Raw genomic sequence first — 17,772 nt, 5'->3', positions numbered from 1 at the left:
ATAACTCTGCATTCCTCCCTCCCCCCAGCCCCTGCACGCCCCCTACTGGGGATAGAGTCACACCGCGGGCATGTGCCCTGACCAGGAATCCTCCTGTTTCCTGGGTCCATGCTCAACCACTGAGCCACACCGGCCAGGCCCAAATCTAAAACTTGACCAAGAATCATCTCAGAGAAATATCAGAGAAGACCATTTAAGCAAAAATTGGTAACATTTATTTTCACAAAATTTGTTAAATTATGTATTACAGAAAGACATCATTTTGTTCTTATCTCTACTCTTCTGTGCCAGTTTCTTTGTTAGATAACTCAGATGAGTGATATTTATTCAAATGGCCACATTTTATATAAGTGACCAGTCCTTAGCTCGGACTTTAATAAAATACAGTTGGCAGATTTCCCAATTTTTAAAAAAATGCAATCTCTGTGAGAAAGTTTATTCTTGAATGCATCTGTCTAGATTTCTTTCTTTTTTAAAAAATATATTTTATTGATTTTTTACAGAGAGGAAGGGAGAGGGATAGAGAGTTAGAAACATCAATCAGCTACTTCCTACACCCCCACCACTGGGGATGTGCCCACAACCAAGGTACATGCCCTTGACCGGAATCGAACCAGGGAACTTTCAGTCCGCAGGCCTATGCTCTATCCACTGAGCCAAACCGGTTAAGACATGTCTAGATTTCTTTTGCTCGCTAGAAAAACAGGATATAATTCTCTACCCCATCTCTGGCAGTTTTAAACCTTAGAAAAATGATCAAATCTAGTGTGGTGGTATTCAAGACCCTGAGGCCACTTAACGCTTCTCCCCAATATAACAGCTCCTCCCATTTGTTGTAAGTCAATGAGCCAAGCTTACTTTTATAAAGCATTCTCCAGACAGCTGTCCAATTGTTTTGTGGTGTGGATTCCAGATACAATGGCATGGGTTCAAGTACCAAATACACCCCTGACCACCTGGGTAAAGGGAACAATAATAGCATCTACCTCCCAGGATTGGTGGAGGAGGAATGAGAATTCACTGAAGTGCTTGCATAGTGCCTGTCCTGTGTAGGCCATCAGTTCAGACTAGCTACTGCATTATTTTTTTAGATATATTTTTGTTGATTTCAGAGAGGAAGGGAGGAGAGGTAGAAACATCAAGGATGAGAAAGAATCATTGATCAGCTGCCTCCTGCACCCATTACTGGGGATGGAGCTCGCAGCCGGGGCATGTGCCCTGACCAGGAATTGAACTGTGACCTCCTTCCTGATTCATAGGTCGACATCAACCACTGAGCAACACCAGCTGGGCCATTACTGCATTATTTTATTTTAATATATATTTCATTGATTTTTTGGGGGACCCTTCAGTTCTCAGGCCGATGCTCTATCCACTGAGGCAAACCGGTTGAGCATTACTGCATTTTTAACCAGAGGTAACATTTTATGTAAAGGGTTAACTGGTGCTTATAAAGAATTTAAGTGTAAGAACAGTTTTGGCTTAAGAAACCCTTTGTTACGTTTCTGTGTGTCTAAAAAAAAATTGTCCAAACTCCTCTCTTGGTGAGAATGGGGGTAACCCCCCTCAGATATCCCCCTGAGGAGACTGCAGACACCCTGGGACTCATGGGGGCAGGAACAATACACCATCAGCATCCCAGAAAACCTCAAACCACGAATGAAAGGCCAAGTCCAGGTAAGCCCAGCTGAAAGGGACCTTGTGTTTGTAATCAATCTTCTTAGGAGGAACTCTGTGAGACTTGGAAAGGAAAAAAATCACTCAGTAGGACTGCATTAGACTTAGGAGTCCTACCAGCACCCTTTCTACCTGCCTTCACAACATAGTAAGGAGGACGCCTGTTGACTTATTATGTATTTCTATTTACTCGTAGAGTGTTCGTCATTGTCATCCTTACCTTTCAGCTGTCTCCCATTTCTCCCTATCACAGCCCAGAGAATAGTGATGAAAGCTGGGGACAGAACATTGCCTAAAAAACACCTTTTTATTATAAAAATGCCAACAAAAAACGCTCTCCCCATCCCCAAGCCTCAGGCATTGATTAGCCCAGCTCCCCGGGCGGGGCAGGGAGGAAGTGCCCAGCACCAAGGTCCCAGGGGGATTAGACACCCAGGTAGAGGCAGCTGCTGAGGTCTGTGTCCCAGGGTGAGTGGCTGGGCCAGCTGCCTAAGGGGCAACCTTCATGAAACCTCTGCCGACCCGAGACCCTTCTATCCACACAGAGCTTCCCGAGATGATGTAGAAAACGTCAGCACAAACATCACTACACTAGTATAGCTGCTGCCCTGAGAGGCTTTTTCTGACTCCCAGGCGCCCCTCACCCCCATCAAGTATCCTCTGCAGTGCTTTCTGGTGCAGATCAGCCTGCTGGGAATCTCCTTAAAATGCAACTTGTGAGTCAGCGGGCGTGGGCTAGGGCCTGAGACCGCGCGTGTTCCCAGGCTGTCCGTGTGCGGACTGGACTTGAGTGGCAGATGCGTCTCCTAACAGAGCACTCGCGCTTCCTTCCTCGGGGGTCCTTCTCTGCTTCTTGGTCATCGCCGCTGAGCTGATCGCCGGGAAGACCTGGCTGGCAATCCTGAGATTTGACACTGACGGGAAGCTCCCTGCCACAACGGGGTGATCCTCAACTATGTGATCCTCAAGACGGCCACGGAGGCCCTCGTTTCTTAGGTCCGCACTGGGAGCTGCATCAGAGGGGGCGCAGCGCCTCCAGCCAGCTGAGCGCCGGGTGCAGAACCCCGCCAGCCCGCTGGAGCACTCGAGTTCCTCCAACACAAACTCAGCAGTTCCTGCATCCTCCATTTTTGTTAGTCTTTTTAGCTTCTTCTAGAATTTGGAGGTTAGAACGGTGGGAGTGTCGGTAGTGCCAGGAAGAACTGAGCTGGTCTTCAAAGTGATGCTGCCTTTTCGCGCTGAGCCTCTCATTGTTCAGATGAACAACTACATCTTCTCATCGGGTGTCTCCTGTCCTCTTTTTGTTCCTCTCTGTTCTCCTCGGCTCAGTGAGGCCTTGCCCCTGAGAGTCATTCACCTTTGCCTCTTACAGCTGCCTTCGCTGACAGGGTAGACAAGAACTTTTTAGGACTTCTGATGACAGTGGTGGTTGCATTCTCCCCCTCTCCCGTGACCCCTCGTGGACAGGTCAAACGGCATTTTCTATTATGTGCCTTTTGATGGACTGACTTTAAAGATACGTGACGTTTTCTTTTACTACCTTCAAAATTTTCCCCAGAAAAATTTTCATTTGTCAATAAGAGAACTTTGGAGGTGGTTTTGGAGAGAGACAGAATATTTCTAATTTGAATGCAATTAAATCTATTTTCAAGGAAAAGTTTTTTACTTTGGATTTTAATTCTGTTGTTTGTGTGGCTATAGTTTTGGTTTATTTAGAGCAGAGTGAACCTTAGACTGCAGCTTCCCCAAGGCTAGTGGTCGGCAAACTGTGGCTCACGAGCCACATGCGGCTCTTTGGCCCCTTGAGTGTGGCTCTTCCACAGAATACCACGGCGTGGGCGAGTCTATTTTGAAGAAGTGGCATTAGAAGAAGTTTAAATTTAAAAAATTTGGCTCTCAAAAGAAATTTAAATTGTTGTACTGTTGATATTTGGCTCTGTTGACTAATGAGTTTGCCGACCACGGCCCAAGCCCAACTGACCTTAATTTCTCCTGTTTTTACAGCCAATTACTAGCACATCAGTGCTATGCAGGTAAAATGCAAGTGTTGAGGAACCAACATGATCTCTGCCCTGTGTGAGAGCAGACACGGATGCAGCAGTAGCAATCACGTAAGTATGTTGAGCTGATCATAATTTTTTGTCTTGTTTTGTTAATTCTCACCAGAGGATATATTTTTCCATTTATTTTTTAGAAAGTGGTAGGGAGGGGAGACACACAGAGAGAGAAACATCGATGTGAGAGAGACAAATCGATTGGTTGCCTCTGGAACGTGCCCTGATTGAGCCTGCAACCCAGGTAACATGTCCTTGATTGGAATTGAACCTGAGACCCTTCAGTCTTCAGGCCAATGCTCTAACCACTGAGCAACCCAGCTAGGGCTGATCAAAATTTTTTTTATGTCCTGTAGTTTATCTGTTCAGTTTCATCACTGAAGTTGTTTCAGGTCATGTCTTAGTTGCTTCTAGCTACCACAACAAAATACAGATCAGGTGGCTCAATCATCAACACTTTATTTTCTCATAGTTCTGGAGACTAGAAGTCCACAATCAAGGTTTCAGCCAATTAATTTTCAGGTGAGAGATCTCTCCCTGGCATGCAGATGGCTACCTCTTCACTGGGTCCTCACATGGCCTTTCCTCAGTGCATACATCCAGAGGGGGAAGGAACTGGCTCTCTGGAGTCTCCTCTAATAAGGGCACTAATCTTATTGAATCAAGGCCCCACCAATATGACCTCATTTAACCTTAATTACTTCCATAGGGGTCCCATCTCCAAAGGAGGCACACTGAGGCTTTCACATAAGAATTTGCGGTAGGAGGGGACACAAACATTTAGACCACAACAGAGTACAAGTTAATTACAACAGAGTATAAGTAGATTACAAGTTAATCTCCTTGTAATAAATTTTAAGTCCCAATTTTAGCACTCAGGGGAGATGGCCTGGTCATCAGAACACCCAGGATTGAGTCTTATCTTCACCTCTTCCCAGAGGAGAGACAAGACAGGTGTCTCTGAGGTCCTGGGATCTAGCTTGTGTTCAGGAATAACAATTACCAAAAACAAACAAACAAACAACAAAACAAAATGAAGAAAAAAACACACACCACAAACCCTGTTGTACAAAAACAGCCCGTGACCCTCAAATTAGGACCAGCCCTGTCATACAAACGCTAAGAACGGCTATGAAAACAGACCTCCACCTACTTAGCTCTCCATCACGGAGATTTGGGAGCTGTCTAGCTCCTGGATTTGGAGATTACAGGGTAACAGGCTCTTGTGGTTATGACTTCTGGAATGGGGTCCCCTCACTTCTGGATTCTCCTCCTCTACCCCCAAACACACCTACTATCCTGTTCTTGGCCAGTGTCACATCCTTGCCCACTCCAAGGCTAAACAAATATCCCCTTTCACTTGGTTTCTCAAGAAGGCACCGGTCCTCTTACTCTCCAAATTACGTGTGCTGCACCTGCAGGTCCCCATCCTCGTTCTCTCTGATTCCCATCTTCTTTGTTCTTCGAGGCTTCTAAAGCCATTGCTGCCTGAATCCCTCCTAAGGAAACAAGTCTTCTTTGGTGTGCACAGTGAGTTAACTGGCAAGTGTATTTAATGCAGCAAATGAGCACATGTATCTTTGGCTCAGGGACAGTCTTCATGTAGGTGGAGAGTAATCTAGGAGGAGAATATATTAGTCATGACTCCCTTAGTTATGGTGGTGGAAGCACAACTCTGGCCTAAGAGAAATAATAATAACAATAACAACAACAATAATAATTGATTTATAGAACTTGAAAATCAGGGGTGGCCATGGCCACAGGCTTGATTGGCTCTAGTGGTTCAAACTCAGGTTATCTCCCTATCACTCCTCCTTTCATCTTACCTTCCATTTGCAACGGCTTCATTCTTCTGGGCCACTCCAGGTGCCAGGGGACATGGCCACCAGCAGTTCTAGGATAACAGTTAATAATTTGTGACCTTAGAGATTTGTCTCCAGTATTTCCTAGTCTAAAAATATTAGGAGTTTCCCAGTCACTTAAATGAAGAACCTTATTTTGGCACAGTTTCCCTTCCAGGGTTACGTTAGGACAGTGTGGTTAGCCTGCAGGACTATATAGGAGCAATGCAGAGTTACTTTTCCCCCTGTTAATCCTCACCCGAGAATACTTTTCCATCAACTTTTAGAGAGAGTGGAAGGAAGGGAAAGAGACAGAGAGTGAAAAACATGGATATGAGAAAGATACATCAATTGGTTGCCTCCCGCGCATGCCTCGACCAGGACCAGGGCCGAGGATCTAGCCTGCAACCGAGGTACATGCCCTTGACCTTCATCCTGAGGACCTACACTCTATCCACTGAGCCAAACCAGCCAGGGCTAGAGTTACTTCTTGAAAACAGTAACAAAGGTTCCACTAGCTGCCTTCTTAGAAAGTTGTTCAATGTCATGACCACAAACAGAATTTAATGCCCAAGTCATTTTTGTTCACTCAGCCAGCCAAATTACCATAAACAAGGATTATATAATTACAGCTGATATTTTTAACTGTTTCAATTTGCATCCCAAGTTCTAAGGCCTACATATTAAATACAGATTTGTTTAATGAAATGTATAGTTTTATTACTCAGTATAATAAAAGTAACTGGTATGATCCTGAAATTAATATTCCAATTTGGTTCTGGTTGTCTAGTCAGCATCAGAGCTGTATACCTCCACTGTGCTTCTACAGGATGTTCACGATGTCCCATGAATAATAGGGTTCTAGTCGGCCGGTGTGGCTCAATGGTTGAGCGTCAACCTATGAACCAGGAGGTCACGGTATGATTCCCAGTCAGGGCACATGCCTGGGTTGCGCACTCAATCCCCAGTACGGGGCAAGCCAATCGATGATTCTCTCTCATCATTGATGTTTCTCTCTCTCCCTTTCCCTTCCTCTTTCTGAAATCAATAAAAACATTTTTTTAAAGGGTTCCAGGCAAAGACCTTGTATGTACATATGCATAACCCATGGACACAGACAGTGGGGTGGTGAGGGCCTGGGGCAGGGGAGGCTGAAAGGGGTTGATGGGAGAATAAAGGGGACATATGTAATACTTTCAATAATGAAGATTAAAAAAAAAAAAGTGTACCAGGGTCAGGCCCTGGCTGGATTGCTCAGTTGGTTAGAGCTTCTGCTTAATATGCCAGGGTTGCAGGTTCGATCCTCAGTCAGGGCACATCCTAGAAGCAACCAATGAATGCATGAATAAGTGGAATAACAAATTAATGTTTTTCTCTCCCTTCCTCTCTCTGTGCCTTCCTCTATCTTTAAAATCAATACATTTTTTAAATTAAAAAAAATAAATGAATAAAAGGGTTCCAGGGTCAGTGTACTTGGGAACTACTGGATGAAATGAGTCTTATTACCACAGAGCTGACGCAGCGACACACAATCACACATTGGAGGCAGAGGTGGCAGCGCACACAGAGACCTGCCTGACCACGGGGCGCTTTCTTTGGAGCAGCGCCCAGCGCCAGCGCTCCGCAGGACACACTTGAGGAAATGCTGATGGTCTGATTATTTGCTTTTTTTAAAAAAATATATTTTATTGATTTTTTACAGAGAGGAGGAGAGAGAAATAGAGAGTTAGAAACATCGATGAGAGAGAAACATCGATCAGCTGCTTCCTGCACACCTCCTACTGGGGATGTGCCCACAACCAAGGTACATGCCCTTGGCCGGAATCGAACCTGGGACCCTTCAGTCCGCAGGCTGACGCTCTATCCACTGAGCCAAACCGGTTTCGGCTGATTATTTGCTTTTTAAATTCAAATAATATCAGGTTTAAGGGCAAGGATCAAAATTCACTGACCTGTTGTACAAGCAGGCGTTTGCTTGAAGGTGACTTTTCATGTCAGCACTGGCAGGGACCACAGATAATAAGATCTGAGGTTGTAAAATGAATTGTATAATAAACCACCTGAGGATTCTAATACCATAATTTTGCGAACTAGTATCTAGGCCCTTTGGCAATCTGGTCTCTGACCCTGCTTGAGTAACTAGGCCATTTTTCAGTTTAACCTGTCTGCCTGACCAACTGCATTCCCTGCATTGTTCATTTCACCACAAGGCTTGCTTTACCAGTTTCCTTTATAGACTCCAAGGGCAATAGAGGCACTGGCCATATCCTGTGACTCTACCTGCTGACCATGAGTCAACTGAAACTACCCATTCATCTCATCTCACAGCCCCACTTGCTGAGACCACTGGGCCCGTAGACCCTGGAGAGTCCAGTTGCCCCACCAATCAGAAAATGGATGATGTAAGTTTATGGTCTTGTTTACCTAGCAACCCTCCCTTTGATTCTTGTTTTTAAAGCCCTTGCCTATTCTTCCCACCTTAGAGAGTGTCTCTGGTTCATGCTGAAGGCTATGTTCTCTGATGTGCAAACCATATCAGAATCAAACTCTCTTAATTCCTGTGGACTTTCAAGTCCTGAGGAACTTGAAGAAATACAGGTGGTTGGACATCCTGCCAGGATGTTCTAATGAGGGCTGGGCATATGCCCATGAAAAAGACTCCCAGTTGGTTCTGAAATGCAGCCTCTGATCCGGAAAGCCAATGACCAGTATTAGGACATCAGTCAAGAGTTTTCATTCTTAAAATCTTTCTTACTGGTTTTTTTCATTCAATGAATATTAACCAAGTGCCTTCTCTGTTCCAGGCTCTATGCCTGGCAATGGCTTGACTCCATGCTAAAATCAAACAAGGGAAGTTGTTCTTGTTTCAGCTTTAGTCTGTCTTCTGTTGATGGAAGAGAGACTATTCACCTCCATCTAGAAAGACCATTTAAAAAAAAAAAAAGACATATATATATATATATATATATATATATATATATTTCAGAGAGGAAGGGAGAGGAAGAGAGAGATAGAAACATTAATGATGAGAATCACTGATTGGCAGCCTTCTGCATGCCCCCTTCTGGGGATCAAGCCCAAAACCCAGCATGTGCCCTTGACCAGAATCGAACGCGGTATCCTTCAGTCCACAGGCCAATGCTCTACCCACTGAGCCAAACCATCTAGGGCTAGAAAGACCATTTAGAACCTTGAAAGAACTATTCTCAAACAGATTTCTAGCATATGTTTTATATATTCTATTGGAGTTCTTGAACAACAGCATCCAAAAAGGCCATTCCATAATAAAAGAGATACTTGTGAAATTGTGGTTTATAATAATATGTATATTTGGTCTACACACACACACACCTTTCTGGCAGAGTTCCTAAAACACTTGGACAAAGATGTCTCTTCTTATGTGTGTTTTTTTAAATATACTTTATTGATTTTTTACAGAGAGGAAGGGAGAGGGACAGAGAGTCAGAAACATTGATGGGAGAGAAACATCAATCAGCTGCCTCCTGCACACCTCCCACTGGGGATGTGCCCGCAACCAAGGTACTCGAACCTGGGACCCCCCAGTCCACAGGCCGACACTCTACCCAATAAGCCAAACGGGCCAGGCTCTTATTATGTTAATGAGATTACTTTTGGACCACCAACATGAATTACAAACAACTAATCTGAATCTGTTTTAGGAAGATGCTTAAATTACTACAGAGCCTACCCTGTATTCAACACAAAATACCCTGCCCTGAATAGAAACAGCAAAACTCATGCAGTTGTCTCCATGACTGAAAAACCCCAAACTTAAGCTCTGGAGCAACAGCAAATCTTGTTAAACGACAGGAGTGCCATTTGGATATGCACTCTGATTTTTTTTTTTAATATATTTTATTGATTTTTTTACAGAGAGGAAGGGAGAGGGATAGAGAGCTAGAAACATCGACCAGCTGCCTCCTACACACCCCCTACCAGGGATGTGCCCGCAACCAATGTACATGCCCTTGACCAGAATCGAACCTGGACCCTTCAGTCCGCAGACCAATGCTCTATCCACTGAGCCAAACCAGTTTCGGCTGCACTCAGATTTTTAAAATAGAAAGCCAAATTAAACTGCCTCATCAGTATCAGCCAAGGGAGCTAACTGAGAACAGTCCAAGTGTTGACCATCAACTATTACTGGGAAATGGCTTGGGATGGATGACCAATGAAAGGGAACAATAGCACAGGTTATGAAAATAATAGGGCAAGATGTACAACAAATTGAGGAAGAGAAATCAACTTTTCAGGAAATGCTATATCATTTACATGCCCCATTACTAACAGTTGCCTACTATAGAATTTTAAGGTTACATGCCATACATTGCTACATAGAGAACTTGATTATATGTAACCATCATCGATGTACATACGCGTGTGTGTGTGTGTGTGTGTGTGTGTGTGTTGAACCCTTGGAATTATCAACATTTAAGGGACCAGCAAAGAGGAACCAACAGAAAAGAGTGGGACAGAGCTAGAAAAGATAGAAGTCAAGGAAGAGTTCCAAGAAAGGAACACTCAACAGGGCCCAAAGCAGCAAAGAGCTCAGAGAGGACTAACAAGTGCCCAATAAACTTGGTAACCAGAGTCTGGTGACCTTGAAAAGAACAATTCCAGTAGATTGTTAAAGGCAAAAGCTGGTTTACAGTAGGTTAAGGGAACTACAGTAGGTTAAGGAAAGGGAAGTATGGAAAACATTCCATCCATTCATTCATTTATTCTAATGTGTACTGAGTGGCTACTGGGTATACACTGACAGTTGGTTCCAAAGGGAAGAAGAGGAAGAGAACAAGGTGAGGCTTTAAAATTTTCCCCCAGTACTTAGAGCTCTGCTGGCCCACGAATCATTCAGGGTCTGATTCACTCCTGTGTGCTTTACGCGTATAACATCATACAAGCTGTTGAAAACTATGAACGGAAGGTGAGTAAAGTGATCAATAGTTAGCACAGTACAAGCCTTAGGTAAATATCTTCACGTGGTACAAGCGATTTGCCTACTAGAGATAATTTCTCCTTCACTCACGATCACCCACTCCCTGTAGTGGAAGCTTGTGGCCCTGAGGTCATTTGGACATTTCTGCAGGATCAAATGGCAGCTTCTCAAAATGGAAGTCCCTCCACTTTGCATACAGTCTCTGCTCTCCAGTTGCAATATCCTCCACCACAAAACTTTCAATTTTTATGATTGGGATCTCAAATGTCTTGTACTTCACATGGATGCCCCAGTCATGGCTGCAGTTCTGTCTGGCACAGAATACCTTTGCTTTCTTCTCAAAAATCCCCACACTCTTTGGTTTGGGGTGTGATTTAGTCACGAAGCACTCCTTGAAAGCATCTCCAACCACAGTGTAATGGCTTTCCTATAGATGAAGGGATCAAACATTTTAAAAAAAGAACATTAGAACCAGTTCACAATTGTGATTTAAAAACAAAAACAAAAAAACTCCAGCCAGGCTCAGTAGTTGAGCATCGACCTATGTATGAACCAGGAGGTCACATGGTTCAATTCCTGGTCAGGGCACAAGCCTGGGTTTCGGGCTTGATCTCCAGTAGAGGACGTGCAGGAGGCAGCTGATCAATGATTCTCTCTCATCATTGATGTTTCTATCTCTCTCTCTCCCCCCCCCTCTTTAGAGCAAACCTTAAAAAAGCCACACAGCACCGCAAATGCAGATCCACAGGAAAATGTACAGTCTAAAAGGGCCATTTCCAATAGAAAATCACCCAGCTGAAAGGGTCTTTTACAGTTAAAGGAGACTCAGAACGATCCGGGAACTTGCCAGTATCACCCCTAATATGCTTCCTGTTCAAACAGCTGGATTAGAGACTTCAGTTTTCTGAAGACCAAACAGAACCCTAACGTCATCACTCATCATCTGAACCAGCCCAGATACCACCTAACCCTGTGTCGGCAGCAGCTGAGTTACCTCCAATGTCTGTCTTTGGAGACTTTTCTAACCTCTTATCTGAAAGTTTGTTAACTTGCAGACACTGTGTTTTAAAAATAAGGAGACATTTTGCCGAAACTGGTTTGGCTCAGTGGATAGAGCATCGGCCTGCGGACTCAAGGGTCCCAGGTTCGATTCCGGCCGTGGTTGCGGGCACATCCCCAGTAGGGGGTGTGCAGGAGGCAGCTGATCGATGTTTCTAACTCTCTATCCCTCTCTCTTCCTCTCTGTAAAAATCAATAAAAAATATATTTTAAAAATAAGGAGACATTTTGTTTATAAAAGTGAACCATATCCCAAAAAGAAAGTTTGGAAAACATAAAACAATACAAAGAGAGAAAAATATCATGGAATCTTGCTAAATATTAATACACATTAGTACATTTCCTGTAGTCTTTTTTCTGTAGTTTTTCTTTTTTCTTTTTTGTTGACAGGGATAGCAACTCGCTACTATTATTTCACACATCTATAATTATAGCATATTTATAATGTTGTATCCTGATTACTTTTCCGCTTTACCATTAGTTTATAAGGAGTTTTTCATTATACTATATAAACTTCATAATCATTTTGTTTAATAAACCTGACTTTGGAATAATTTTAGATTAACAGATAAGTTAGAAATGTAGTCCAGAGAATTCCTGAATTCACCTTTCCTGAAATGCTAACTAACATCTTACATAACATAATACATTTGCCCAAACTAAGAAGGTAATATCAGCACATTACTATTAACTAAAAACTATAGATTTTACCTCTTTTCCTAGTAAAACCCTTTATCTGTTCTAAGATCTAATCCAGGGAACCACACTGAATTTAGCATAGCCATATTTCTAATGGCTACATAATATTTAATTAGGTGGCTGTGCAGCAATTTTTAAAATGATTTCTTTATTGTTGAAATTAAGGTGGTTGTTGTTTTTAACTTTTTAGCTTTTGTAAAATACATGGACCCATGACATTGGTTATAAGGAAAGTACGGTATTCTTATAAATATCTCACCAGTAGTGAGTAAGCTTTAATTAGTGCTAAAAAATGACCCAGTGTTCTTTGGAAAAGGCTGCTCACCTCTATCACTCTTATATCCGCTGTATGACAAGCAAAGGCTTTGCACTTTCTGCAGAGCAGTTTCTTATTTTTCTTATCAAGTTCAGGTTCTGCTTTTCCTTGACTATCCCTGATGAATTTTTCATGAATCTGGATCTGGTGAATCTACATGGGACAAAAGAAAAACCTCATAAATGTAATTAAAGTATAACTAGGATACATATGTGTATATACACACACATATATATGTATATCATTCATTCTGCATATACTTCCATGAACATGTCCTACCTGGTGACTTTGCAAAAATCCCATAGGTAATTTTATTGGTTCTCCTAACTCTTTGTTAGTCAATGTTTAGCTGTGGCGTCCAATTAGTCTTTTAATTTCCTCATCAAAGTTGCCCACAGAGCACTAAAGATGTCCATAAAATAGTCACATGAACCATGCTTTCTACTTTAGTAGCTGGCAAAACTTAACATGTCCTTCATAAATAGATATATGATACGCATGGGCTGTTTCAGACATATTTATACCCACTTCCAAGGGATAAACCCAATTGAATGAAACAGCAAGCAGAAGAGCCCTCACCATCCAAATCGGTTTTTGTCTCCTCTTCCAACCACAGAGAGTACTGTCAAATTACAGTAAGGTTAAATGTATGTATAGTATGACTGCATTATATTTCAAAATTTACGTTTATTATTTTTTTAATTTTTTAAAATATATTTTTATTGGTTTCAGAGAGGAAGGGAGAGGGAGAGAGAGATAGAAACATCAATGATGAGAGATAATCATTGATCAGCTGCCTCCTGCACGCCCCCTACTGGGGATCAAGCCTGCAACCCAGGCATGTGCCCATGGCTGGAATTGAACCTGGGATCCTTCAGTCCGAAGGCTAACGCTCTATTCACTGAGCCAAAACGGCTAGGGCTATGTTTATTTAAAATAAACATAAGGAGCCCAGGCGGCATGGCTCAATGGTTAAGCTTTGACCTAGAACCAGGAGGTCACAGTTCAATTTCTGGTCAGGGCACATTCCCAGGTTGCAGGCTTGATCCTCAATGTGGGGCATGCAGAAGGTAGCCGATCAGTGATTCTCTCTCATCATTGATGTTTCTATCTCTCTCTCCCTCTCCCTTCCTTTCTGAAATCAATAAAAACACTTAAAAAATAAATAAAATAAACATAAGGAGATTCTAAAGGGTGAAGAGAGGAAGGCAGACTAGCTAGGAACCTTGGGACCCTATGGCAGTAAGTTCCCTGTTTGTTGTTGTTTTTCATCTCATATATCCTAGATTGGAGCTGAAGAAACTGGCAACCAAAAAGTTTCAACAGCCAGACCAGTGTGGCTCAGTGGTTGACCTATGAACCAGGAGGTCACGGTTCGATTCCAGGTCAGGGCACATGCCCGGGTTGTGGGCTCAATCCCCAATGGAGGTGTGCAGGAGACTGGCGATCAAGAGTCTCTCTCATTATTGGTGTTTGTCTGTCTCTCCCTCTCTGAAATAAATAAAAATATGTATTTTTTAAAAGTCTCAACAAATGCTTATTCTCTCAAGCCCAAAGGCCAGGAAAGGGGCAGCCTAGAAAGACAGCAAACGTTTAGCCAAGAAATATTCTACTCCAGCCAAATACCACAGAATAAAACAAAATAAATAAAAAACTGTGACCCAATTCCCACCCATGCCAGCAAAGGCTGAGTGGAGAACCTAGATTTCCACTTTGTGGGGCTGTAATGAAATGCCCCAACCCACTCACCTGGTGGTGTCAGAGAAGGCCAAGTAGGGAGCTAGGACTTTCATTCCTGCTTAATGGTAGTCGCCCCTCCCCCTTGTCTATGGTGTCACTGGAGACCACGTGGGGAGCCAGAACTCCCACCTCCACCCAGCAGTAACAAGGAACCTCCCCCTCATTGGTATCAACAGAAGCTGAGTAGGGAACTGTAGAGAGCGCTTGGGAAGGCACATGAGCTGATTGCTGGCTGAGTCCAGTGGTGTCAGCAGAGCCACATCCTGGAAATATACCTTGCCAGAGGCAGGTATGTTGTCAGCCTGACCTTTAGTTCAGGTGCCAGGGAGTGGGTTTCATTATCTAAGTTTAGCCAGGCACCAGGAACTGACGCAATTATCCAGGCTCAGCCAGGAATGACAATTACAAAGAAGCCCAAAGAATGAAGAATTGCAGCTTGATCTTTAACCCCGATTTCACATAATTTCCTTTGTCTTAAATTCTAGTAAAACTTCCTGGTATCATGCTGTATATAATAAATGCATTGCACTAGCCCTGGGTCACTGTCTCTCCATCTGAGGGCAGCGTCCCACCTGGCCCCAGCTTTACTTAAAGTCTTTGTGTCTCTTTTTTTCCTTTTCTCAATCCCCAGCCGCCCCTATTCAGGACTCGTCCACTCTCTAGCCTTGCTGGTCGCGGCCTAAGAGAGAAAACTTATAGGGAACCTGGACTTCTATTTCCACCTAGCAGTGATGAGATAATGTCCCTATCTACTCTGCCAGAAAGGTGCCAGAAAAATCCAGCTAACACAGAAGGTTAAATAAGATCCCAAATCTCTTAATATGATATGAAAATGTCCGGGTTTCAATAAAAAAATCACTCTTCATACCAAAAACCAGAAAAATGTCAAACTGAATGAAAAAAAGTTAATCAATGGATACCACCACTGAGAAGACAGAAGTTATCAGAGAAAGATTTTAAAGCAGCCACGATAAAAATGCTTCAATGAGTAGTCAGAAACACTCTTGAAACATGAGCAACTATAAAGGCTCAATGAAAAAATGGAAGTTATAAAAATCCAAATGGACATTTTAGAATTGAAAGATGTAATAACAAAAATAAAAAGCTCAGTGGATGGGCTCAACAGTAAAATAGAGGGGACAAAGTAAAGAATCAGTGAACTGGAACATAAAATAATAGAAATTACTCAATTGGAACAACAGAAATAATATAGAGCACGAAAAAATAATAATGAACAGAGCCCCAGGGACCTTTAGGAGAGTCCTGGAAGGAGAGGAGAAAGAGAGCAGAGCTTAAAAAGTACGACAGGGGGTAGGGGAGGCTGGGGAAGGTCAATGGGGGGAAAAAAGGAGATATATGTACTACTATGTGTAATACTTTAAACAATAAAAAAAAAAGTACTGGAAGAAATAATGGCTGAATACTCCCCAATATAAACTTACAGATTCAAAAAGCTGAACAAAAACCAAACAGGATAAATCCAAAGAAATCCACACCAATACACATTATAATTAAAGTTCTGAAGACTAAAGACATAGAAAAAAATCTTAAAGTAGCCCGAAAAAAGTGACACCTTACTTATAGAGGAAAAACAATTTGAATGACAGCAGATTCCTCATCAGAGACCATGAAGGCCAATATGTCCTTAAAAAATAAAGGGGAGCTCCAGCTAGTTTGACTCAGTGGATTGAGCATCAACCTGTGGACTGAAGGGTCCCAGGTTTGATTCTGGTCAAGGACACATGCTCAGGTTTCGGGTTCAATCTCCAGCTGGGGAGGGAGAATGTGCAGGAGGCAGCCGATCAATGATTCTCTCTCATCATTTATGATTCTATCTCTCTCTCTCCTTCTCCTGAAATAAATAAGAATTAAAAATTAAATAAAAATATGCCCTAACTGGTTTGGCTCAGTGGATAGAGCATCGGCCTACGGACTGAAGAGCCCAGGTTAGATTCCAGTCAAGGGTACATGCCAGGGTTGCATGCTTGATCCCCAGTGGGGGGCTTGCAGGAGGCAGCCGATCAATGATACTCTCTCATCATTGATGTTTCTATCTCTCTCTCCCTCTCCCTTCCTCTCTAAAATCAATAAAAAATATTTTTTAAAAATTAAATAAAAATAAAGGGGAAATCAAGACAATCTGAGATGAAGAGAAACTAAGAAACCTTGTTTACCAGTGGAATTTCCCTAAAAGAATGGCAAAAGGAAGTTCTCTAAACAGAAGGAAATGATAAAAGAAGGAGTCTTAGAACATCATAAACAAAGAAAGAACATGGTGATTTCCACAATGTCAGCTGTAAAATCAAGCATCCAATTTTTAAAAATGCACTTATATCTAATTATATTCAATTATATACTAAAATTCAGTTAAATAGTAATAACCCCAAATATTTTAAATGTTACATGGGCAATAAATCCCAGTAAGTTAAAACTATTACTGCTATACTTAAAACTAACTCAACGGGTGAAGAGGCTCAACCAATGTCACAAATTAAGTCTATAGCTCACTGCCTCTCCCTTCCACCCGTGACAGAAGCAGCTTCGTTCCACAGACTAAGGTGGAAAAAAGCGAAACCATAAAACCCTGATTGTGTGCTGGCATGGGTACACATCATGTTGGAAGTCCTTTTTGACATTTTATTCTCTACTCCATGAGGAAGGAAGGTGGGCTTCCTCATTTTAATTTCAAACTAGAACGGTGAAAAATGCCCTTTATACCTGATTTCTCCAGAATTACATACTCCCAAATCCTGAAGCTTCCCTCATGGAAATCAGTCCCTGGATACCTCTGGACCATCTACATGTTAAAATGGCTGCAGAGTCACCAGAGATTCCCTGGGGACCACAGTGCTCTAAGGAAGGTCGGCCGCATGCAGACAATGGGCAATGCAACTGTGGGACGGGGGAAGAAAGCTTAGTCTCCATCTCCTTCTACTTGGTGCCGCCCTAACGAGTTTCTTCCTCCCACTAAAGCCAATATGCAGGGACCAGGGTGCTCAGACCCCAAGCCCTTATCAAAACAACACAGAAAACCTGTAATACTGTCAACAATAAAATAAAACAACACAGAAAGAGCCCTCACGCCAAGAAACATAATTCCTTTTAGTTTTAAGAATATAAGGTTGTTCCTACCTTGTTGTACTTCTACTAAGCCTCGGAAAGCAAAGCCTTCCTCTACGACAGGATAGGGATGATGCCAAGACTCCATTCACCTAGCTGCCACATAATGACTATCAGCTACGTTTGTTCTGAATTCCCTCTCATTCTTTACCATCTCTGCCCATTTCCTATCTATGGGTGTTAGGGGAATCCCAAATGCTAGGCAACAGCCCAATTTGACAGAGAAGTTGCCCGTTTTCTCCTCACTCCACTGCTTGACCTGGTGTTCTGGCTACAAAACAACGTCCATGCCTGGTCCAGCCTTCATCT

At 42.7% G+C, this 17,772-nt stretch overlaps 1 protein-coding gene across 1 annotated transcript in view; it reads right to left on the bottom strand.

Moving 5' to 3' along the window:
* Positions 1-4,194: 4,194 nt before the first annotated feature.
* Positions 4,195-17,772, bottom strand: part of RIGI (RNA sensor RIG-I) — a 52,456-nt gene continuing 38,878 nt past the window's right edge. The window contains exons 17-18 of the mRNA XM_079790368.1: positions 12,613-12,756; positions 4,195-10,956 (exon numbers count right to left, since the gene is read on the bottom strand). Of these exons, the coding sequence (XP_079646494.1) occupies positions 10,660-10,956; positions 12,613-12,756 (441 nt within the window). The 3' untranslated portion in view covers positions 4,195-10,659. The remainder of the gene's footprint in view (positions 10,957-12,612; positions 12,757-17,772) is intronic.

This window comes from Cnephaeus nilssonii (genome assembly GCF_951640355.1).
Source record: "Cnephaeus nilssonii genome assembly, chromosome: 14".
Classification (NCBI taxonomy): Eukaryota; Metazoa; Chordata; class Mammalia; order Chiroptera; family Vespertilionidae; genus Cnephaeus; species Cnephaeus nilssonii.
This window is presented reverse-complemented; position numbering and strand designations above follow the sequence as displayed.